This window comes from Mytilus galloprovincialis, chromosome 10 (assembly GCF_965363235.1).
Source record: "Mytilus galloprovincialis chromosome 10, xbMytGall1.hap1.1, whole genome shotgun sequence".
Classification (NCBI taxonomy): Eukaryota; Metazoa; Mollusca; class Bivalvia; order Mytilida; family Mytilidae; genus Mytilus; species Mytilus galloprovincialis.
The window spans coordinates 88,514,236-88,540,532 of record NC_134847.1 but is presented as its reverse complement, the minus strand read 5'-3'; the positions used below and the strand labels follow the sequence as shown (position 1 = coordinate 88,540,532).

Here is a 26,297-nt window from a genome sequence, read left to right as displayed (position 1 = left end):
CATCTTCTCGATCTAAGGTGAAAACAGTCAAGAATACTGCATGGATGCAACACCAGACTTTGATCTTCGCTAACCAAGGTTTACTGTCCGGTTTCCTTTATCTCCACGCTGACGATGGACCAGACTGAAGCTCTTCATGAATATCTAAAAATGGTCTCTTCTTTACAGCCTTCAATCTTAGCCCAAAAATTTGCATCAAAATGATGTTGAATAAAAAATGGACTTATCTCCTGCACCACTTAGAAAACACAATATTTTCAAATTAAACTGTCACATCAATTATATTATGTTAGTTCACAGATGCTTCATGGTTTTTAGGTGACAATTACAAGAAATGTATCTTTTTTTTCTTTGTATGTGATCTTTTTTTTTTTACAAAATTCAATTTTTTTCAATAACTTGCAAGATTAAAATATTAAAAAAAAAAATGCATATTTAAAAATAATTAGGTTTTCAAATTAATCTTAAAAGTCAGGATAAACCGCAACATCAAAAAATAAAAAAGGGGGAGTGTCAACCCCACATGTGCCTGTGCATTTCCCTTTTTAAAGTTTTAAAGTTTAACAATTTTGTGTTTTAAACATCTGTATGTTGTTATAAATATCAGTCGCCTTATCAGTATGAAATGACAGATTTATAGACATTCTTATCCATTTTATAATTGAGAGAAGATATGAAATTTTCACTTTCTTGTGCATGGATGTTGGACAGAATTTTGTATTTTAAATGCAAATTTCATGTTTATATTACATATTTCAACTATAAAGGAATGGAAAAAAATAACGTATGGACATAGTGGCTAGACATGCGATTTATTTAGATTATGCTTTATATGAAAAAGTTTTTTTTTACATTCGAAACTTCAGTTGAACATGCTTATTTTTCCAGAACTTTCTATTGAGTATAGCTTTAATATGATTTGATTGACAATAATAAAATTCGAAATTTTGATAACTTTCCTCATAACACATAAAGACAGATTACCTCTGATAAATACTTCGTTGGGGACTTGTTTCAAATACCACCCAACGCAAAAAGAAAAACATGGTATGACGTTAGAATATAAATCTGGTAGGAAGTTGATGTACCAAATTTCGCAGATTTTATGTGCAATTTTACAACGGAACATAGGAAAATAATTTTTATTCAATCTGAATGTTGCACCGGACATGCAATTATTAATGTAAAAGTAAGATGTGTGTGATCAATAAAATAAACGTATGGTGCAAACATTTAATGAAGTAACTTAAAATAAGAAAAAGATGTCAAGGGCTTTCTGTAGATGTATGCATGTTGGTGGATTTATTTTGAATAGGCGAATTGTTGCTGTTCTAAAATAATATTATAACATAATAATTTAATTTTGGATGTAAAGCGTCTTCTGATTGGCTGACGTTATTTTGTTATCAGCCCATAGACATAATTTAGTCATGTGACCGTGACGTCATCAACGTTTTGCATGGTTTTCTACGGTTGAAAATGGAATTTAGAATTAAATTATAAGAAATGACTGTAATATTTTTTTTGTCTATTCGAAATAACATAAAAAATGTGGTGCACATTGTTAAAAAATCCGTTACGCGTGTAGTATTCAGTGTGCTCCAAATTTTTAAAGTTATTTCTTCATAGACAGAAAAAATATATAGTCATTCCTTAAATGTTAATCCAAACACATTACCGTGTGTAATGTCTACATATTTCATTTGCTCATTTTTAGAAGATGACTGTCTTATGGTGATGTTACTGTAGATTTTACCTTTTCCGGTTAATACTTCATCTGTTCAGTGATATTTACTGTGAACATTTTGTGAACATTTAAATCTATTAACCTATTTTTAAAAATGTGTGCATCATTAGTAATGTCAGGAACATATATATTAACTTATAGGTTAGATATACTATTCCCAGGTAATGTCAAATAATAAAAAAAATACAAATATAGTCCCTTAGAAAACTTTGTAAGACTTTCTTTCCTATTTTTGCTCAAAGAGGTGCAATTTGGATACTTTGACGAATCAAGATTTTTTTCCTTAAAGCATGGCTAAATTAGAAATTTTATATTAAAAATGTATATTGGTACGACTTTCATTTAAAATTTATGTTTTAAGTGAAGTCGGTATTTAGGAAGCAGGCTGTATGTTGTATTCTAAACTTTTAGTTTGGACTTCAGTGATTCTAAAAACGAACAATCTCGACAAAGTCTTAGTAGTCTGTAACAAAACATTTAATCATCTTCAAAGCGCTTTAAAGTAACACATATCAAGTATCAAAAGCAAGTTTATACTTGACGTTGAATTATATTCTGAAAAATGTTTTTGCTTATACTAGTTCTAATTTTGGTGATTTTCTTCAATATTTTGTCGAATTTTACCCAGATAATTACAAAACAAGTATGAATCAATCCATATTGCATGCAATTTTCCTTCTTCTTTATATACAAATGCCTTTTGTAGGTTTATCATAACAAATGGACAAAAAATGAAGACTGGCTATATTTACACATCTTAAACTACTCTAGAGTACAGTCTAACCTGTTTAATTGGAAAGGTTTTAAGGCCTGGTATCAACAATTGTATGCTTTAACTCACCTATAGTTGTAGATAACTAATGTCTGTCTATTTTCCATGTCAATCAATTCAATACAATGCAGTTGTTAGCTGAGAGGGATAAATGATCAAAGTTCTATCCAAACATAGTTTTTTTTTTTTTTTTGTAAATTTTTCTTAATCAGCCATGGAAATATTTATATAAAGTACAGATCAGATGTGACCAGCTATGGCCGAAAACCATACCAAAAAAATAACTGCAGTACAGATCAGGAGATGTAGGAATGGCCCACGTGACAGAAGAATAATGATCACAGTTGTGCATTCTATCCTTATTAACAGACATTTGGTGAGATTCACACAGAAATGAAAAAAATGTTATTTTATGTTTCAGCTGAGTAAGCAGATATACCCTGTTTGTGATACAGAACTGAATATAAGATCACAGATTAAAGATCTGAAGACAGAACAGGATGGTGTACAGATGGTGGATGAGTTTGCCAGACATGCAAAGATACAGAGGAAAATTGATAAATTATTAACTCAAGTTAAACAACAAAGTAATTTATCATTTTACAGCTTAGCAAAAAATGTTAAGTCTCTTCAAGCTTCAAATTTATTACCACAATGTTAAGATTTATTTTACAACTTATCAATCATTTTATGAAAGCTTTGTTACCGACCATAATTATGGAGGTCTTGGTTTTGCCTGAGGGAGTTGGAACCTTAGTTTCTTTATTATGTTTATAATTTCTAAATTTATCAATGGGGAATGGTATGTTATAAATCAGCACACATATATTGTATTTTGTGTAATTTCAACTGTAGATAGAAACAACAAATGTGCTATATAAATATAAGATATATGTGGTATGATTTGAATGCCAATGAGGCAACTCTCCATCCAAGTCACAATTGGTAAAAGTAAAGCATTATAGGTCAAAGTATATATATTATAGGTTATATGGTTGGTTTAGCAGTAAAATTAACAACTGATTTATATTTTGTGTAATTTCAGCCTCAGATAGAAACAACAAATGTACTATGGTTGGTTTTGCTGTACAAATTGGCATCTATGTTTTACATGTAAGTATTTATGGATGTGCCTATGATAGTCTACAAGTACAGAATTTCATCATTATAGAATAGCTGTTAAAACAATGAGAGAATCTGAGTCTATAACTTGAATAGATTATAATTGAGCAAACGATTTAAGGAATCTTTTTATCATAATTTTTAATGAATTATAACGAAGAGTTAAATTGTATGTTATGTCTGCAGCTAAAACAAACAAAAAATAAAGAAAAGTTTGAATAGAGAAATTGTCTTGAATATCCAGATTGAAGCTGGTGAATAAGCAACATAAATTCTTTTTATTTTTACCTTTAATAACACCATTATTTTGTTACAGGCATTAGTAATGATTTCATTAATGATATCCTACAGACAAGAACCATTATTACAGTTCCAACCGGAATGGTTTTATCCATTACAGAAAATAGTAGCATTTCCCACAGGTGTTTCAGGTAAATTCATACACACGAAATTAAACTGGCAAAAATAGTAGCATTTCCTACATGCACAAGAAATAACACGGATAGAAATAGTAAATATCCAACAGGTATATATATTCATATCATAGGCATATTTTTTAATCAAAAGGAATCAGTCTTCACAATAAATTTTTGAAGCCACAAGCCAAAGCTCAATTTTACAAATTTTTTATTTAGATTTGGTTGGCTTTTAGAAAAAAATTTCACAAGCTGGAAATTTTAAGCAATCTTCCAACCTTGGCTGTCAGACTAGTGGACTGAGGAATTGTCATAAAAATGTTGCCCCCTGAATTTCTTTTAGAGGCAATTGTAGATATTTCCATGTCTAGTGAATTAATTGATTGGAAATATTCTGTGACAATTTGATTGGTCTAAAAAAAGACATTATCTCTCTCTCACTCATTCTTAAGGAGTAAAGATATTAAAATAAGGAGATGTGGTAAGATTGCCAATGACCAAAGAACAAAGATGCTCATGATGGTATCACGTAATTAAAAGAATGATTTATGAAACTTGATATTCTTAAAACAGTTTAAGGTATAAATACTGTCTGGCATTTCAAGCTAGTAAATGAAATAAAAGCATATAATATGTACATTAACAACTTCTCTGATGTATTATATTGCTATTTTTTTACAGGAGGACTAGGTATTGGATGTTGGGTGTTAGTTTGTAATTCTGTCATATACAGAATAAAAATGTTTATAGAATGATATTTTAGTGCCACCAGACTGGTGTTCAAAGATCCATGTGCCATTGACTGTAGTGAAGAAATAACATGGTCAAAGATTTCAGGAAAATATAGTACTATAAATTATAAGATTTATTCTAGTCAGAGACAGGAGGAATACCTATAGTTTTGCTGATATATAGACTAAAAAAGATATCTTAAATGGAAATGTCAAGACGAAACTAGCTAAATGTTACATATCAATATAAGATTTCTGTTGTAGGGAAAATAATGACACGTTATTTATTCCCCCATAATGTTTTGATATGAAAATTTGAAATAGAATTTTGCTTTTGACATTTTTAACATTGCTGTCAAATGTATAGATTGGTTGTCTCCCTTATACTTAGTACCTTTCTTTTAAACAATGATTTTATTTTTATTCATTGGTTAAATAATATGATGTTACTCAATCAGTTTGTGTTCTAGTATGATATAAATGTGTGTGTATTGATCAACTGTTATTTAACAGGAAACTAACCCCAGAGCTCTGTACTCACCAATGTGTATTTATAGAAACAATACATGCTCAATAATTGACAATGTTTTAATTCTAAAAGATACTTGTTTGTTATGACTAGTTAGGTAGAATTGTTATTTATATATAAATGCTTTCAAATATAATAAACATTTACTGTTTCATTTTTCTAATGCCCTGTCCAAAAAAATCAAGTTCTTATATATATAAAATGAATCAACAAAGCACTATGTGAATAAAAATATTCTGGATCAAAATATGTCAGGTTTAGATCAAGTGGTAGAAAATAAAATTAAACTTGTAAATGTGGTGCCTTCATAGCACTCTTCTATATATATACACAGTGTATCCCAAAATGTCTGACCATCAAAATGTCAGACATTTTTTTAGATTTGTTAGTTGCAAATATAGAAGAAAAGGTAAAATTTTGTTTTCAATCAGAAAAACAGTTTGGCTAAGACTGTATACATTCCTTCATCTGGAAATCTCAACATCTAAAGAGGAGAACCAAGTTTAAAAAAAAATTTGGTGCATCTAAATGAGGTATCACTGATTTAGTATTTGCTATGAGTAACACATCAGGTGTCAAATGAGAAGCAGGATTTGCTTACATTATAATTTTATGGTGGAGATCATATCACTCTGTATGATTTTCTATGAAGTGTTTTAAAGACTTAAAATTGAGAATGCAATTTGGGAATGTGTCAAGAGACAGCAACCCTACCAAAGAGCAGAAAACAGCTGAAAGCCAACAAAGGGTCTTCAACATTTGAGATAATCCAACACCCAGAGTCATGCTTCACCTGGCCCCTAAACACAATTGTGTACATTTGTACTAGTAAAGTGATAATAGATGTCATACTACAAAACATATAAATGAAACTCAAATTATAAATAATACAAGACTATTAAACAAAGTCTCCCGTCTTGGGACAGGCACAAAAATGTAGTGGGTTTAAACAAGTTTTGTTTGAGGCTTTGTATTTTTTAAATTTTTTGTCATGTTGTTTTCCTTCACCTGGCCTAAGAGTGATTGCCCCTTAATGATTTTTGTTTGTTTTGAGATTGTGACACAGTGATGACTGTTGTACCTATATTGTGATTATTTTACCTATTATGTCTGTTTTGTTCAGGCATCCTTGTAAATATAACGGAATTTGATTCGACTGTCATACAAGTGAGAGGTTTTTGCGCTATAAAACCAGGCTTTCTACATTTGAAAATGCCTGTGTCAAGTCAGGAATATGACAGTTGTCCATTTCTGTTTTGAATATTCCTCAGAGTTCAGTATTTTTGTGATTCGACTTTTTTCTATAATAGATAAAAAGAAACCTTTAAAAGCAAAATTATCAGCAGGATAAGATCTACAAATATGTCAATAAGACTGAAATTGTCCCTTTACTCTAAAAAGAGTTATTCCCCTTTTATGATTTTTACAGAAAAATGTCTATTGTTGAAGATGCAGGTGAGAACAACACTTTTTGGTCCCACTTTTCTCATACAACTTAACAGAATAATTTTAAATGTGAACACTTTTAAGATCTGTCAATTAGATATAAGAAGATGTGCTACGAGTCTCAATGCGACAACTCTCCATACAAGTCCCAATTGGTACAAGTAAACCGTTATAGGTAAAAGTACGGTCTTCAACACAGAGCCTTGGCTCACACCAAACAGCAAGCTATAAAGGGCCCCAAAAATGACTACTTTGAAACCATGCAAACAGGAAAACCAAGTCTAGTATGGTAGTACCTACTTGGTGTTTGTTGATACTTTGAAATTATTTACTATGTTGAATTGCTTCACAAATTTTCCACTCATTACAGAATGAACATGTTTTATCTGCCTGTCCCAAGTCAGAAGCCTGTAGGTAGTGGTTGTTGTTGGTTCAGATTGTCATATTTAATTTAAATAAGGCTGTTAGTCATCTCAATTGAATTGTTTCATAATTATCTTGTCCTGGCCTTTTATAGCCAACTATAGGGTATATGTTTTTCTCTTTGTTGAAACAGTACAGTTGCCTATAGTTCCTTACATCCACTTTTTTTAAAACTTTGGTGGATTGTTGTCTCATTGGCAATCATACCACACCTCCTTATTTTTTTCTATTATCAAGCTAAATAGGAATAGCTCAACAAATCCTGTTGGTTTCATGATATTGCTGTCTGAAAACTAGTCTGCCATCCTCATGAGTGTAAGAGCAGGATATCATATTAGATGGTGAAGCACTTTGAGCTTGCTTTTGGAACTTGCAAGCGTTCTCTAGTATGGTTTATTACGATTCTGTTTGTTCTTCATGTTCTTGTTGTCTATGACACCATTTTGTAGTCTCATTGCTTTTTCTGTAATGATAATTATCATACCTTTTGTTTGTTCAACCCATGGTGATGTATCCATCCAGTGTTTTGAAATTTTTTCAGAAGTTTTCTTTTATCTTTATCAAAAGTCCATAAAATGTATGAATATGGTAGTCTTCATACTAGATAAAAATGTTTCATATTTCAGATTGAAGCAAGGACAACCAAATTATAAATGTGTGTAGAAAATTGCAAATTGTATACACCGGCTCTCGCTTTTGGCAATCAGGGCAAAAAGAGAAACACCCAATAAAATAATTTGTTGTTTTATTATATATCTTTAGAATGTCATGATTATCGTAATGATGTTAGACCATGATAATGTTGGTCGTTTGTAGATTGTGTAATGATACTACTCACATACACATATAAAACATGTATTGTGTAATGAGACTACTCACATACACATATAAAACATGTACAAAAATATAAAACATCATAGTAAAATATCTCGATATGTTTGAGGTTGATTGTGTCTCAACAAAAATAGACTTGGACAAAAATGTCACTTAATCTCGTTAACATCCAATCTGATTTATTCATATTAAATATTGGTAAAATATGGCTTTCACTAAAGACTGTAGTTTAAAGTCACATCCCTCCCCTAAGTAAGAAGTACTTTAATGCCATCTGATAATCCATTGTTTTTGCAATTTCAAATTTTCTTAGAACCATTTAACATAATTAGTCACACTAAAAAGTTTTATGAGTGAAAATAAATAATTTATGTTAGAAATATTTGTTTTTTCTAAATAAATCGACTATCAAGAGAAATTTAACATCAAAACACAAATCTTGTAAATTTTCTAATATTTTACTGCAGATTGATAACAGGCAATGGCATGGCAGTCTTCAATCACAATATATATTTTTTATTTTGTTTTGTAACAATTTAATTCTTCAATCCTTCCAAAATCATGTTAATATAATGGATAAATGGATAGCATGCGTACCTCCTTATTTGTAGGGCATCATCAGACTTCAGATTGAGCTTAAACATGTTAAAACACACAAGTGACAATTTACTATAGAAGTTTTCTAAATGTTTTTTAAAGCATACTATGATTCTCAAGGATTACAAAATGTGTATTAAAAGTGTATTTACCCTCCACATGTGCATAATGAGGCACACATAAATGCAATTCAAAATTTCATATTTACATTTTTGTTATAATGGTCATAATATTCAACTTTCAATGCTATAAAGTCTAAATCAAGTTAGTTAAATACAGAAATAAATTGATTTCAGTTACTTGTAACACCTCAAAATCTCCCTTTATCATTAAAGGGAATGATTGAAATTTTATCTTAATGTGATAACATGGGTCATTAGATATGCTTTTGAGAAATAAAAGTAATATTTTTGTCATTAAAACCTGAAGAAAATTAAGTCTCCTAACATTTTGTCAGTTTTAAACACAATTTAATGTTAGAGACATGGTGAGTTAAAACATATAAAAGTCGTAACAGTTTAAAACAAATTATAACTTCAGACAATGAAATGAAAGTACTGAAACAATTTGATACATTCAGATCTTCAAACCCACTGTGAGTGTCAGATATTATTGCAATTAAGATTTGTTCTGGACAAAACATAAACAGATAAAAGTTTTTCTCAAGATAATCATAAATATAAATAATTAAAACAGAACAAATAGTAAACATTGATTAATGTCATGACAATATGGCAGAGACAAATCAGGACGGAATCCTTTCTATATCACAGACGTAACATATTTACATAAATAAATAGGTCATTCACTTAAAAACAATGTGTACACATGAAAGAAAGTAAATGTCACATTTAGGTACTGTAAATTATCTTAGCAGACTTTAAAATGGATTTTCGTCTGACTGTAAACACAATAAAACTTATAACAGTGTAAAAACAGTTGTTTATTATTCACTTCAGATTATAAATCAATATAAAATATAGAATATTCTTTTGACAGGAATATCAATAAGTCATTCCAGTTCTTGTCTTCATGTACTGTAATGTGCATTTGCCAATAAACCAAATAGTCTTTTATGAAGAATCAATTTTTTGTGATTTTTTTCTCATAAACTGTCAATTAAGAATTGCAGTAGTCATACAGTAATATGCTGATTTCAATAGACTCTGTAAACATACAGATAATTTACAGCTCCTAATTTGTGAATTTTTAACGTGTAATTATCTCCCCTTAGGATAGATATATGTATCCTTTTTGTTACATTAATTGAAGTGATATATCTTTCTCAATCATACTTACAATACATTGGAAATTTGTGTTGATGTTAGAAATTATAAGTAAAATCAAGTTTTATTTTATTACTTTCATGATTTAAAAATTTGTCAGGAAGGGGAGACAATTCACTAATTTCACTCAATACAGACAAACATGTACACAACAAAATAAACAAACATAAATTAACAAGAGTAAATAAATAAATAATTGTTCATTATAAACTTGCTGCAATTTTATTCTATAGCACTTTATTATACAGATAATCTTCACAAAGAAGCAAGCTTCAAATAATTCAAAACGGCAGCACCACTATATGTTAATCAAAAGCTACAACTTTATTTTAATTATATTGTAAAAAGTATTATTTTTTAAGTAGAATGTTTATGTTCCTAAATAATGTATAAAGCACAGTTTTACAAAATTATATGCCATTTCAGTTCAGAGAATTTGAGCTTTTCATCCGTTAAAAATAAATCTTTTTCTGAAATCCTTAAATGGGTGCTCCAATATTTAGGATTTTCCTTCCTATACATTGAATAAGTGTATAAGAGATTCTCAATCAGGTATTTGTTTTAACTTATTTATTGATGAACATTAAGTTGAAAGACAAGACTAGCTATACTTGTCTAATTATCTATTATCAACAAACTCAGGCATAATTCCATGTACATGCAAACATACATGTACATACAAACATTCTATAACTATTACTGTAGATAATTATATGACTATCACTTTTATAATTGGCACAATTACAGTCACTGCTATATTTGATTTTTTTCTACTCTATTCATCTAAAGCTACTATACATTTTCTTCCCTTTTGTGCTGGTACAATTATCAGCTATACCTTATACATGTTATAGAAATAGTTTATTTTCTCAAAACTAAGAATGATGCCAGTATTTTGTCAAGTTTCAATAATTTACTTTATTTATTACATTATTGATTATGGCTTTGCTTCTGCAGAAAGAGACTGTGTTTTTCTTCTGTTCTTTAGAAGGAAAGTAAATGTACGAGATACACCTTGAGAAAATCATTCCATCTCACTTCTTCCTACCGGTATGTATTTTTTTAACTTAAAAAATGTCATTGCTACTAGTCTGAAAGAGCAAATTTAAAATTTCATGATTTTTTTAATCCTCAAACAAAGACTGTTTAAAGTCAAGGACAAAAAGTAGTAAGGCAAATTTAAGAAATTTTCAACATAGCTTTAGTCAACGTTTGCAAAAAGAATGCTTCTGATTTGATTGCCAAAGTGGTGTTTGTTTGAGTAACACGTCTATGATGGTTTGATAGTGCATTTTTGTAACCCTTTGATTCCATTGAGAGGATCGCTTTCATGATTATTACACAAATTCCTCCTACACGTATATACGTAATTTATGTCAAAATTAGCTAAAATAAAATGTATGTACTGAAAAACGAAAATTGGTACCTACATTCTTAGCATTTAATAAGTTGACATGACAGTTTTCTTGTAACTCTCTTATTTTCTAATGAAACAAATTTATGCTGTCAGACATTTTACCATACATAAATCTAGTTTATGAAAGCACACATTTCTCATTGTCACATTTTGGCCTTTCTCTTACTTGGTTTGTTCACTTGTGTTGTGAATCATGCTCTGTACAGCAATGCCATGTACACCATTTCCAGTTACTGTCAAATGACTGTGCTTTCTCTGTTTCATTGAGAATGACAAGTCGGAATTGTCTGAAGGCTAAATTATACTCTCAAGAAATCTGTGTGAATTTCACAGGAACAATTTCAAACTTGCATAAGCACTCTAGCTATAATATTTCCCTGAATTTTTCTATTTCAATGAGAACCTAAACACTACAACATAACTTCTTCAATATCATCATCAAAATGGGAATGGTCTATTGCAGAAACAGCTGGCTTTGCCTGAAATGTTGTGTTTGGTTGCCTGCCTCTCTTTGGCAACATTTTCGATGAATCGAACACCGATGAGTCATTATCATCTAAAATACCACTGCCCCCACCTCCAAACAATGACGATGCTCGTTCACCCATTAGTGAATTTGTTGTAGTTGATTTTTTATTATTATCCTCCCAGGGAAAACCTGATGTTTTAGTTGCCGTTGTTTTTGTGTTCCTTACAGGTGGTTTGAAAACATCCTCACTACTATCTAAATCCGTAGACTTTGTTGGTTTACTCGCCTGATTTCCAAACAGTTCTGACATTAAGTCCCCTTTTTTGTTTATTGGTGGTTTCTTGGCTTTGTCATCTTTGTCATAATCATCAAAGATCACCTGACCAGTAGATTTTTTAGTCTTTTTACCACCTCCAGTTATACCACTACTCATGCCAAATGATGGCTGGTAGCCACCGACAGGAGGTGAATGTTTTTTCTGACGTTCGATGTAAGGAACTGTGACATCATCTCTTGCTGGTTTACCATGATGCATATTTTCAACAGGTTTAGTAAATGAATAACTACTTTTCTTACTAGACGTGGCAGACCCGGCATCACTGTCACGCCTCTGTTTATTAGAGGTAACAAAAAACAATTCACTTCCTCCTCCCCCTGTTGTCGTTTTCTTTTCCTCCTGTTTGTTCTGTCCTTCATCAATCAATCGTAACTTCTTCAGTAATTCATCTTTCTTCATTCGCTCCTCTGCCAGCTGAACATCCATTTCCATTCTATCTTTTTCATCTCTTGCCCTTCTTTCCTGTTCATGTCTTTCCTTATCTCGCCTTTCCCTTTCTTCCCTCTCCTTCCTCTGCTGTTCTTCTCTCACTCTATGTTCCTCCGACTCTCTTTGTCTTTTTTCACTCTCCATTTTCTTCATCCATTCCTCTGCTTCCTGGTCCCGTTTCCTCTGTTCCTCCCTATCCCTAGACTCCCTCTGCCTTCTCTCCTGTTCTAACTGTTCTAATTCCCTCATTTCTTGATCGTCCCTCTCCCTCTGTCTCCTTCGGTCGTCCTCCTCAGCTCTTTGTCTTAGCTGCTCCTCTCGGTCTCTCTTATGTCTCTCTTGTTGCTGAAAAAAAGAAGAAGATTCAAACATAAATAGAGAGAATTGTCATATTGATCAAATGGGAAGTATAAACATTTCTGATTTTAAAATATAAATTGATTGCAAATGCTATAAAACAAAAACTTTAGTGTTTAAATACAAATTACATGCAGTTTCAGTGGTATTAAAACAACAGATAAATTACACCATTCACTAATTTTACAAGATTAAAATAATTACTCAACAAAATTAACAATATTTAACCATATATTCCTCCATGGTACAGCTCTGTATACCGGTACAACCCTGTATCACCTGAATGTTTGACAAAGCTGAATAAACACCCTATCTATTTATACAGTACAATCAATTATTCATCAGTGAGAATTTCATGATTTACAGCGAAATCTTCTTCCAGTGACATTTATAATTGTCAAGGGAAATCTAATCTTTCTGTGTTATGAATAAAAAATACACCAAGACACAAGATCCTGTTTACACAGTTAATTTTGAAGAGCTGACCTTTATAATATACACTAAATCTTATGTTTTCATTTCATATAATGCAAAAATAAAGGTAGATATCTTATTCAATATTACTATTATTAATATTATATTCACAATTATTTGCACACAGACTTTTGGATTAATTATCGGATGTGTGGCATAAAACTGAAAGATGTTGTATGCTTCTTTACTTTATTCTGATATGAAACCTATATTACTAACATATAAACTAAGTTGAAATAGTGATAGCAGATACAGTGCATGCACACAGGAATAAAGCTACTATATATACACTATAGAACTGTTAATACAGATATACTTAATACAGTGACTGGATACTGTACTACTAATTACTGAAAATTAAGTACCTATGAGTATATGTGTCTTATATATCTGACAAATCTAATCACATCTATAAATGAATACTATTTCTGGGGCTAACAATACAACTCAATGTCTCGTGACTTAAAACGCAGTGAGACACTGACAACAAAGCAATAGACTGCTTAGTATATTTTGCATTATAAATGTTAAAAAGCTACATTAAAGATATATTGCTATATGTACATGAATAGATTCAAACAGCAGAAGATTACATATCAAAGTCAGGAAAATTAGACAAAAATACAAACAAATAAAACAATAACTGACAAGGCAACTTGTTACTATATCAAAGCAGAACAAGGGAGATAATCATGCAAGAACTATAACTACTGATTAGTGACAGGTAGACTATAGAACACAGCTGTGATACCTTAGGTTGCCTATCAGAGTTTGGTTGAGAGGGACTGTACTCATTGCTTTCTGTTAGGAAGGTTGGATTGGCACTGATTTTTTCTTTCTGACGGACAGTCCTGTGTTTTTTCTGCCAATGAAATGATGAAGTACAGCTTAGATTTTTTTATCATACTCATCTGTTCCTTGTCTACTTTTTCTATTAATAGTTGTGTTGAATCATAGTCATAAGGTCAATTTTGTTTTAATGGTAAATATAAAGATCCATTTTTTAAAACATGTTAAAGTTATATACTGCTGAATAGGACTTGGTATTTGTTTTACATAAATCACTGTTAACTTATAAAGGATCATGCAGGGATTCTAAAATACAGGGGATTTTTCTATAACTTATCATGCAGTGCTAAGTAAAAATTGCAAGCGTTTGCATGCAAACATTGAGATTAAAACTTTTTCTTAAATATTAAATATATACAAATGCTGCAAAAAAAGATTCTCATTAGTTGATGTGTCACACGGCAAGGGAAATCCTGAAAGTGTAATACATGTTATAACATTCATTATGTATAGCACAGTGTACAGAGTTATCCAATCAAATCTGTGATTCTGGAGGAATACCTTGTCTGGGTAACTGCTGGAGTTATCTCCCCTTCTGTATAAGGGAGGTTTGGAAAATACTGATGATTGATCAGAAAACTTCTCCTTTTTCTGTAGAAAATGGAATGTATCGTCATTATTTTTTATCCTTATCTCTAATTATTACATTCTTTGCATAGTGTCAAGTCAAATTATTTATGATCATTTCTTTATTTAACAGAAAACCCCATTGAATGTATTGCAATTATTTTTCTATAAAAACTTTTAAAAACTTTAACCTTTTAATTTATTGACATGTACAACACTAGTAAAACAATTGACAAAAGATTGGCATATGGTGTTTAAATGCTGATATCAAAAGAATAGTAACAAATTATTCTCAAATGTGCAGATGAATAAACAAAAAATTTATTTTACAAATAATAAATGTTTGATTAGAAAACTTTTGTCTTTTATTTACAAAACCAATGCTACCTTTTCATATGAAAGCTGATAGGGGTTATTCTCTCTACGGTTGCTCAACATTGGTTTCGAGAAAATTCCTTCATCAGAATTCCTGTTTATCTATAAAGCACATATGATTATGAAAACTATAGAATGAAATTTCAACAAAATAATGTGCAAATACTTAATTGGTCACAAATTTTGTTTTTATATGAAAATTAAAAATTACCATTCCTTATAACTTATATTACTTATAGTGATATTTTGGTCTGATTTAGGAATATTTCTAGAAAAAATATATCATTTCAAATGCCATTAATGTTTCTTAGTTGATAGATATTACATTTTGAGGACATGTTGAAGACTATCTGTAAAATCTGATTTTGGTAAAATTATAAAATGACCAGAGAAGCCAAGTTGATAATTTTTTGATTTACTATAGATATATATTCACACAGTAAAAAAAAATCTCGCAGTAAAGTTCTTGTGATTTATTATGACATAATATTCTTGGATGAGTATTTTTTCCAGCTATAAGCAAACATCTGAACATATAAAAAAATCTCAGTTTTCAAGAATCACTGCTTTAAACATATTTTCTCCACTGATACTGTATTTTAGAACTTAATACATGTATATTAGCTTGAAAAAGTTTTGTGGTAGCTCAAAAGTTATATTTAATCAAGTCAAGATAAAATAAAGTTATGATCTGTTTTTAAGCTTGTATCAAACTGCACATAGAGTTTTAAGCTCTGTAACATAAAGTACTCTTAAGACATCAAAACATAGAAGACAGGGTACAAAACTCTGCACAGCACTCCAAGAACTACCTGATCTATTGGTCCTTTCTGTTTACTCCCAAACATCAGGGGTTTAGAAAAAACACCTTGCTCAGAATTTCTGTTAGGCTAGTAAATTAGAATTAAAAAATATCTTGGTGAAAAATTAAAAAAAAAAAAATTATTATCTGCAAGTGAAAAATAAATACTATTAATGATCAACTCATTGCCCCCTCTCCCCCCCCCCCCCCAAAAAAAAAAAACAATGAAATCAGAAATATATATATGATTCCAGCAATTTTAAATTACAAAAAAAATGTAATAAAAATACAAAACTGACACATGCGATTTTGTTCATGCAAACCAATAAAGACATTGCCATAAGGAAATGGGTTCATGCATAAATCTACATATAAAACAAACTGAACTGACTTTTCTTATTCTCAAATGGAACTGAAATTGTCAAACACATTCTGTTAATAATAACAGGCAAAATTATACATCTATATTAAGTTTACTTATAAAGATATTTTTGTATTTGCAACCCTAATGCTTCAACACAAAAGGAAACTCAAATACAACACATGCACAACTTAACATTTGGTGAAAACTTAACAGAACTAAACAAAGGTGTGAGGTACAAGGTGAATACAACATCAAACAAAGTGAGTACCTCTTGTGTAGTACTATAGTCATAACCATGTGGTTCAGAACTATAATTTGTCCCACTATGTCCCTTATCATACGAGGAGTTCAGGTCATTGCTAGTTTTTTTGCTATCAATTTCTCTGTCTTTATCAAAGCTGTTATTTTGCGTTGATCGATAGGTAAGGTTTGGCTGTTTTTTAGACTCTTTATTTTTATGGATACTTCTATTACTACTGCCGGCTGTTTGGAAAGCCATTTTAGGTCCATCACCTCTCTGAAACTGTGCAATAATTAAAAAAAAACAATACACAAAGCTAAGGACACAACACCACACACAGAATGTGAAACACTAATTGAATTATCTCCCTTCCCAATAATGTGAAACAAAACAAAAATTACAACCAAAGTACTGTGAATCAACATATTTAAGGATTGGTTTAACATCCAACATAATGAGAAACAAAACAAAAAACACAATCATTGTACTGTGAATCAACTTATAAAACATTTGGTTTAACATCCTACATAATGTGAAACACTGTGTAAATATACTTATTCCCACAGAAATTAATCTGCATGGAAAGTTAGAATAACTGAATAACTCTTAAAAATTTAGCTTCTTCTAAAACCAAAGTTTTATTGCATACACCTGAAACACCATAACACAAGACACCCTTGACCATGAAACATATACAAAATTCATCAACCCACCTCTTTAACTTTCCAATACATCTGTAAATATTGATACATAACCTTTTACTCATTTGTTCATTTAGGATATATCTTACTTTATGAGACTTTCTACATTTACAATATCTATTGCCTTTTTACAGCAAAATAGAAAATAGAAAATGTAATAACTTGCAGTTTGTTAACACAAGAGTTTACAGACTGAATGCTAGATAGATCGATGTACCTAAATTTAGAATTGGTTCAGGAAACTGAATGACTACATACAACTTCTGCAGTTTGCTATGACTGACCTAGATCAATTCAATAGGTGTCTCCAACACCATAAGAACCTATGATAAAATAATCAAAGCTGCTTTAAAAAAATAATTGCACGAAATTCTTTTGGTTTTAGATTTAAGTTTGAAAACATTCTGATACACTCTGCTATGAGATTAAAACCTGATGACAGTCATATAGCGGTAACAAACAAATGTATGTAAAAAGATTCATACACTAGTACTGTAATAAACAAGATTCAGAACATAATAAATAAACTACCTCTCTTTGAAGAGGTCAGAACATAATAAATAAACTACCTCTCTTTGGAGACGTTCTTCTTCTTTCCGCTTGTCCTCAAACATTTTCATTTTCTCTCTAGGTGTTATATCATGTAGTGATGGATTACGTTTTCTACGTCCTGGTGGCGGTGTTCTGTTTGGAGTCCCACTATATGAGGCTGGTAGTTTTTTACCTTTCCGTAAACTGTAAATATTTGCTAGTTCAACAGCTTTTACTTTTTCCTGGAATGATAAATTTAAGAAATTTCAAACCTATAAAACTTTTAAGAAATGACAAAGTTACAGGACTATATTATTGGATTATATCTATGACATTTTGTTACTTTTTTCAACCTGGTGAATTTCATTTGAACAATGATCTGTGAGAAGCAAAGAAATTGGTTAAACCTGAAATATATGCATGATTTTGAGTGTTGTCTTTTTCTATATTTTTGTCTAGATACCTGTGTTGATATTTACTGACTTAAGTATACCAGCAGTTCTTTTTAGCTTCATGACCTGTATTTTATGGTTTATGAAATTATGTTAATGTGTTGTTTAGGATTACTGTAAGTTTCTGGAGGTCCTTTGGTGAGTTATGTTTCATTGTTGTATCATCCATGTACATCCTTAAACTCCCATTATTCATATTTGTATAAATGTACTAAACCCTGATACAAATTTTGTAAGAAAGATAAGAAAACAAACCTTTAATCTATTCTGTAATTCTTCGTTGTCATTCCGTAAACTTTCCATCTGTTTTTGAAAATCTCTGTGACGTGCTATTTCTATTCCTAACTCATGACGATGATTCTTGTTTAAATGATTAATATGTTTCTCTAATTCCTATAAAGAAAAAAAAACATTAAATCATTCAAACTACAAATTTATATTTAAATTATGATTATAAAAGTGGACTCAGACAGTTGGAATACACTGTAGCATATGAATTTAATAAAAAAAAAAAGGTTTCTCCCTCTCAGAACATCATTCTTTTAATTTATCATGTTAATTTTGACAATACTCAATTGATATACATGTATATGTATGTTTATACTGCAATCAGCTATTTTACTGATACTATTTTATTTTAAATATTTTATATTTTTATGTATATATGTATGTATATATTAACCCTTACCATGCTGAATTTTTTTTTGAAAATGTATGATTTTTTGTTTATGTAGCAAAAATATGCAAATGAGCTTTTCCTTGCTGCTGATGCATATAGATTCCATTAATAAATCTAAGATATTGGATCAAGAGGCAGGGGTGGTTGTGGTCAGGAGGCAAAGTTGGTGTGGGTGGGATGTGCGAGAATTTGCCCCAAAGTTGGTTATCTGGTGCAAAAAGCATAAATTTTGATGATTTTTGGCCCATTTCTTGACTTGACAGTAATACCTTGCCTACAGAGATCATGACTATCTTTCATTGTCTTTACAGATGAGATCAAAATAAACTACAGCCACATAAATTTAATTTACAGCTTTTCTTGTCTCCACTAGAAAGTACTGTAAATTCAGAAATTATTGCGAAAAATGCAATAGGGTCATACATTGTAATCGCAATAATTTTAAACTCGAATCTTGAAATTTTATATAATTATATGAATTAAATAGGATTTTTCTTAATATCGCTAAAAATAAAATGGCTTTATAGTCTAAAATGACAAAATCGCTATAATATATTACAGTGACTTGACTGTTAGTGTTGCTATTCACCAACTGCAACTCATTCAAAATTTTGACCCAATTGCAATTTGTTTTATTAAATCAAATTGTTCAACTGGTCAAAAATTTGAACAAACTGTTCAGCCAAAATGTTAAAGTGCAAAGTGATAAAATAAATCATACTTACAATCCTATAAGTCTGTAACTCCACTGTATTGATGTAATTCCTAAATCAGTCTATCAATCTGTATAGTTATATTATTGCCATTACCATACTAAAGGTGAACTGTTTTATTTTGAATTGCTATAAAAATGTCAAAACTAAGCTTTTATAGAGTTTTTCTTTCGAAAAGTATTCTATATATATAAGAATCACACACTATGTGAATAAAAACATTTCATATTAAGTAAAATATTTGAAATTGCAATATGTTTGTAGGAAGGGGAGATAATCGCTTTTTGGTTTCAAAAAGTCTTTATTCAAAAGAATAGTATTTTAGGTTATCTCCCCAAGGAAGCATATTGTTATTTCATACATATTTTACTGAATATGAAATGTTTTTATTCACATAATGTGTGATACTTATAAATATAGAATATTTTTCGAAAGAAAAACTCTATAAAAGCTTAGTTTTGACATTTTTATAGCAATTCAAAATAAAACAGTTCACCTTTAGTATGGTAATGGCTGTAATATAACTATACAGATTGATAGACTGATTTAGGAATTACATCAATACAGTGGAGTTACAGACTTATAGGATTGTAAGTATGATTTATTTTATCACTTTGCACTTTCACATTTTGGCTGAACAGTTTGTTCAAATTTTTGACCAGTTGAACAATTTGATTTAATAAAACAAATTGCAATTGGGTCAAAATTTTGAATGAGTTGCAATTGGTGAATAGCAACACTAACAGTCAAGTCACTGTAATAAATGCACTTAATAACTTCTGAATTTACATACATGAACAGTAGTAAGACATTTGAATATTTTCCAAAGTTGTTTTTTTATAGCAACTACATTTTATATACATGGTATAAGGGATCAATGTCTGTTTTAATAAACATAATAAATCGGTACAATTTTCTCTACTGATGGCAATTGGTCAATTGACTTCAAAAGTTTATAAGCGATCATCAATTTCACATTATTTAGGTGACTTTTAAAACCACAACAAAGATCTGTACAGATAATACCCTGGTCTTTAATAGTTTTAAAGGATTATTTAATGGCACTCAATAAAGATAAATATGGTTGACTGCCCCAGGGGTCAAATCCTTCATTATTGATTGTTATTAAAAATCTATTGTGTATTGGCCCATTGACAAATTCTAATCCTTTGTACATATCCTACTAGAATATTTCTAGTGCAGGTGTCACTATCATGACTATAATTTCAAAAACATTTACTATCTTCATCCTAAACTTCCTGGATTATAAATTCCCAACAAAGTTTGATTCCCATGACCATAAAGATTGCATGTTCAATGATTAATGTACTAGACAGTGATAATAATATAAACAAATCACTGGGTATTACAATAGGAGATTGAATGTAAAACATTAATGACAAGAGAAATTATTGATTATCAATTGTCTTATTGATCACAAAATAACTGTGAAAATCACCTGATCAAATACAAGATGAATCTTCAGAGATAAGAGATTTGATTTTCATGATCATGATGATAACTAAAGGAAAAAAGCCACCTATGATACATTCTACATGTATATATATACAATGTATTTATGCATGTATAACATATAAATTAAAGTGATTTTCATCTTTCAAATTTTACGTATGCACTATAGACATATGCAAAAGAATGTATACCTTCAGGACTTACTTTTCAAAATAGTTCAGATTGATTTATGTTTACTTTAACTGAAAGGTAAAAGGACAAATTTTCATTTTTCATTTCTTTGTTGAAAAAGATTTCACCAGTGTTTGACAAAAGAATTTCAAAACATGTATAAACCATCACATTTTGGAGTTGACCTCATCCAGGGTCAAAAAAGGTCTTTTGTTTCTATGAATCTAGTAATATGAAAAATCTCGGGATAACTTTTAGTAAAGAATGATAGCAAATTAGAGAGTAAGCTCCCCTCAATTGTTATTTTCTCTTGAAACACAAATGAAAAGGATATGAATGTTATAAGTGTGCATCATTTAGTGCATTACACATTTTGAACTTAAACTAGTGTAAAGATGAGCAATTATTCTTACCCTAACTTTAACATCCTTTTCTTCTAAATCTATTTCAGTTTGTTGTACTTTCTTTTGTAACTCCTGTCTTTCTAAAAGATTTTTGTCTTCAGCAAGATTTTTATATTTTTTTAGTTTATTTTTAGTTTTATCGAGTTCGTCCTCAGCATCCCTTAAGTATCTGTCTGTCCGTTGATATTTATCCTGTGTTTTTTTTAACTGTTCCCGTAAAGTTCTCACTTCGTTGTTATGTCTTTGCAGTAGCTGCGGTAAATCACTCTCCTCATTTTCAAACTTTCCTAATGCCTTTTCTTGTCTTTTTTGTGTTTTCTTTAACAATTTGTTCTCTTCTTTCATTTCATCTAAATTTAACCGGAAATCTTGAAGTTGATTTTTTAATTCATTAATTCGCAAGTTTTTGGAGGACAACATTCTCTGGACAGCATTGTCTACTTTTGGTTCCTGTGACTGCGCAGTTGCTCTGCTGGATATTCTTCCTTTGTGTCCTCGATGTGTCGGAGGTTTCTTCCTTGCTGTAACTGTCAAAAAAAAGAGGGGATTCATTTTTACAGTTATGTTTGTACAACATGATTAGGAAAACAAGTGTCATGACATGATACACAGTTTCCAGATAAGCTAACGTTGTAGATTGTTAACATAACTGTAGAATAAATGTAACAAACTGACCATAAGGTATATTGTAGACTATTATCTTAATAATTCATAAAAACCTTGTCTATACTAATTACCCAAATTTGGTCTGAAAATAGAACTTCACATACATTGTTCGTATTATCTTATTGCCAATGTTTTTTGACTAAAAATCATAAATAATTTATAAATATACCTATATATATTTGTACGTTGATTCTTTCCCATTAATAGCTACATTGTATATCTAAAAGCTTAGAACTCCAAATTTTACCAATTAGTATGGTTGGCAGTACATAATTAATATTTCATTTGATCTTTGCTGACTATCATATATGCATTATAATCTTTGTACATGTATTCTACATGTTGAGATACATTTATAAATAGCGTTCTATAAAATGTTTTACAATATGAAAAAAATAATAATGTAAATATTGTAAATCAAATACATGTTATACTCTGATTAAGCCATTTTTTACAATCTATGATTATTTGATGATAGAATTTTGAAATAATTAATGACACAACTTGGAAAAAATGACACACAAAATCATCATTGTTTGAAATTGAAATTTGATCAATGCTGATGGTTTTTTTACTAATTTTTGTAATAAGTATTATGTATACAATGTCATGTATATTTATTTTTGTATGTTATACATGTACTATTGTGTTTTTCTCACCTTGAGCTACTTTTCTAGTCTGCGGTGATTGTTTCTTGACACTTTCGTCGTCCTCATCACTAACAAATGAATCACTGTAATCATAGTCATCATAATCATCCTTGTCTTTATGTCCGTTATATCGAGACGCCATGTTGATTTTGTTGTTATCCGAAAAATCTTTTTAATTCTGTATTTAAATTATCATATCGATTTAGGCTCCAAACACCTGTAAAAGCATGTAAATATATATAGGATATATATATAAAATATAAATTGGAGTATTTACAAGTGAAACTGTTACCTACTGCTCACTGATAATACCTCCACCCAAATATATTGGAAAACAGGAAATTGTTGAGTGATGAATCTGAAAATGCATTACACAGTATACATGGTATAGCCGACTTATTTAAAATTAAAATCCAAAATATCACAACAGACATTGGAATAGCAAACATGTTGTGATATATATATATATATATATATATGTTCACTGTAAGATGGTGCCAAAGGAACATCCCTGTCTAAATAAAGAAAAATTAACAATAGGGGACTAAAATTCATCCCTTTTGTCGGTTGACAGTTTGTTTTAGTGGATCACCCAGTATAGCCGACTTTTTCAAAATTAAAATCCAAAATGTCACAACAGACAATGAAATAGCAAACATGTTGTGATATATATACATGTTCACTGTAAGATGGTGCCAAAGGACCATCCCTGTCCAAAAAAAGGAAAATTAACAATAAGGGACTAAAATTCATCCCTTTTGTCGTATGTTTTAGTGAATCGTCCCATGAAGGTCTTCACTGAGTTTTGTCATAAACTGTGATTCATAAAAGTATAAAAAAAAAGTTTGCTATTAAAGGGGAGTAATTAGTGACCATAGAAATACCTACAACCTGTTTATGAACTTTTCTGCTGAAACTGAACTGGTTGATCAACTTTGTTTCTGAAATGTATACAACAGTCAGGGCTACTACTTGTACAAGTTATTTTTACTTACATGTACTAGAAGTAAAAAAAAAATATACACATATAAGTAAATAAATAATGTTTGAATAATCTCCCCTTAATTTTCTCAAAAATTTACTTGTATAACATGTATAAGTAATTTTTTCTTACAATTCCACAAAAGTCCTCAAGTTATGAGATGCAAATTCATGCCTTTAATGATTTTCCCCAGGTTTGTTCAATTTTTTTTTATTAGAGTTCAATGTTTCATCTCATTAATTCAACAAAGAAACTGATTGTGCAAAGATCTTAAGTACATGTATTTGGCAAGGCCTTCAAAAATTGCTCCTTGGTGGCTTGTAAATGAGCAGTGGTCTGAAGATAACAGACAAATGGGATTTTCACTGTCCATGAAATTACACTTATATGATTGATAAAGATATCTGCAAAGGGCAGATAATTTAAAATTCTATTAGAGCAAAGAAATCATAAGAATTCAATAAAAGAAGATAGGATGACTTTTTTACTTCTATATGTACAAGTAAAAAAATCTGAATGTCTAAGGGACATAACTCAGGTAATATTTTTTTTACCTATACAAGTAAATAAAATTCACTTGTATAAGTATCCTACAAATTTACTTATATAACATGTATATTAATAATACTTCTTCAAGTAATTAAAAATAACTTGTACAAGTAGTAACCCCGACTGTACAATGGATGTACATGTATATTACTTGCTATACATAGCATGAGTCCTTCAAAGACAAGGATGTGTGAAAACCTTAATAGGCAACTATATATATATATTAGATGATTTGGCTGATGACGTGATGTGATGCTCAAATATAAAGATAAGAACTAAGTACATGAGGTACCGGAAATCTAGTTCACAATTTCACTTCAGTTATTTTCAGGGGGTATGACTCAAAATTATGGATTTGTAAAAAGCTCACTGCACAGGGAATCATTAAATGACACAGGGAATCATTAAATGACACAGGGATTCATTCAGAAAAGGGCAGGAAAACAGCCATCTGAAAACAATCAAGCTGAAACACAGACATGACAGGCTTGTATAATTAAGATATATAATTCATGGGGGCTTGAATACATCATGATTTTACCTGGGTTTGCCCTTTATGCCAAATATTTTACCCTGAGCAATAGCGATAGTAAAACAATGAATTATTTCAATTCTAATAGAAAATTAGGCAATTCTTTTGGATTGAAGCACTATCGGTGAAGGAAAATATTTGCTGTTCGCACTGACATAAATAAACTAAAAGCACTAAAAATTGGCTTCAAGTACATTTTAGCAAATGTTGCTTGTTTACGTTTCCTTGTGATGATTTTCACTTTCACAAACCTACATATTTTCCTGTAAATTCTTATATTTTCACGTCATCATTCTATGACTTAGGGAAGCTTTTGGGCATGTACTCAAAGCGTTTGAAGGACGTCATGTTAGAATAGTCTATAATAATTGTAATTGTAAATACTTTAAATAGGTGAAAGTTTTAAGTGTAGATATAAGGCTATCATAGCTTTGAGAAGACTAGCTGTGTTGCCCGACACTATCAGACTGTCACTGTACAAAGTGTTCATGGGATTAAACACAATCTCATATTAAAAGTAGAAGTTACATGTTATTAAATACAATGTAGTATAAAGCTTTCATAGTGGATAAGAAAGTGATGTCTTTGCCTTATTTAAGTGTCCATCACCGGCATCAGAATGATTGAGGAAGAACGAGTCCTGTGTACAATCAAGCGAAGTAACTGTTCTGTTCTGTTCATGTAATTTTCTCCGTTATATATCTGAGCACTCCCACTTAGGGATATATGGTTTTAAAATATTTATACAGACATTTACAGTGTGGTGGGGTGCTCAAGTTTTAAAAACTTTGTAATACAGGTAAAACTGTGAATTTTAAGAACAAGTATTTAAAATTATGTGCTATTTACATCATTTCTACCTAGTTTAGAGTTTATGATTTTAAAAACCGTTTAAAATCTACAGTTCTAGTAATCATACACATATTATTGTCTAATATTGAGATAATTGACTGTACTGTACAAAAATGTCAAAATAAACATTGATATTAAAATATGGATACAAAAACAACATGTTTTTTTTCAATTACCTGATAAAAGTTCAATATTTCCAATGTATTTTGATATGTTTGCAAATTTCTAATGCAACGAAACGAATGAACACATGTAAAGTGAAACTATTTGACCCCGGTGTGCATTTGTTTACCTGCCCAGCAACAAGCCACAACAGATGTGTGAAGAATTTGTGACGTCACTGAAAGTGGGGACAGGA

At 30.3% G+C, this 26,297-nt stretch overlaps 2 protein-coding genes across 19 annotated transcripts; one reads left to right on the top strand and one right to left on the bottom strand.

The window, feature by feature from the left end:
- Positions 1 to 2,262: 2,262 nt before the first annotated feature.
- On the top strand, positions 2,263 to 5,471 carry LOC143048710 (guided entry of tail-anchored proteins factor 1-like). Of its 2 annotated transcripts, none has more exons than XM_076222546.1 (5): positions 2,263 to 2,390; positions 2,941 to 3,106; positions 3,565 to 3,632; positions 3,958 to 4,072; positions 4,739 to 5,471. In XM_076222546.1, the coding sequence occupies exons 1-5, from the start codon at positions 2,310 to 2,312 to the stop codon at positions 4,810 to 4,812; spliced, it is 504 nt and encodes a 167-aa protein (XP_076078661.1). In that variant the 5' UTR covers positions 2,263 to 2,309; the 3' UTR covers positions 4,813 to 5,471. The 2 variants fall into 2 exon arrangements, with proteins under 2 accessions (XP_076078661.1, XP_076078662.1); XM_076222547.1 differs by having other exon boundaries at positions 2,284 to 2,339.
- Positions 5,472 to 7,914: 2,443 nt separating this feature from the next.
- On the bottom strand, positions 7,915 to 26,296 carry LOC143048705 (uncharacterized). Of its 17 annotated transcripts, none has more exons than XM_076222523.1 (11): positions 26,232 to 26,296; positions 23,034 to 23,241; positions 21,718 to 22,235; positions 18,524 to 18,661; positions 17,855 to 18,058; positions 16,612 to 16,866; positions 15,990 to 16,067; positions 15,190 to 15,279; positions 14,737 to 14,826; positions 14,138 to 14,248; positions 7,915 to 12,900 (listed from the first exon to the last, which is right to left on the bottom strand). In XM_076222523.1, the coding sequence occupies exons 2-11, from the start codon at positions 23,164 to 23,166 to the stop codon at positions 11,731 to 11,733; spliced, it is 2,787 nt and encodes a 928-aa protein (XP_076078638.1). In that variant the 5' UTR covers positions 23,167 to 23,241; positions 26,232 to 26,296; the 3' UTR covers positions 7,915 to 11,730. The 17 variants fall into 17 exon arrangements, with proteins under 17 accessions (XP_076078638.1, XP_076078637.1, XP_076078642.1 ...); XM_076222522.1 differs by having other exon boundaries at positions 26,116 to 26,267; XM_076222527.1 differs by lacking the exon at positions 14,138 to 14,248 and having other exon boundaries at positions 26,116 to 26,267.
- Position 26,297: the final 1 nt, after the last annotated feature.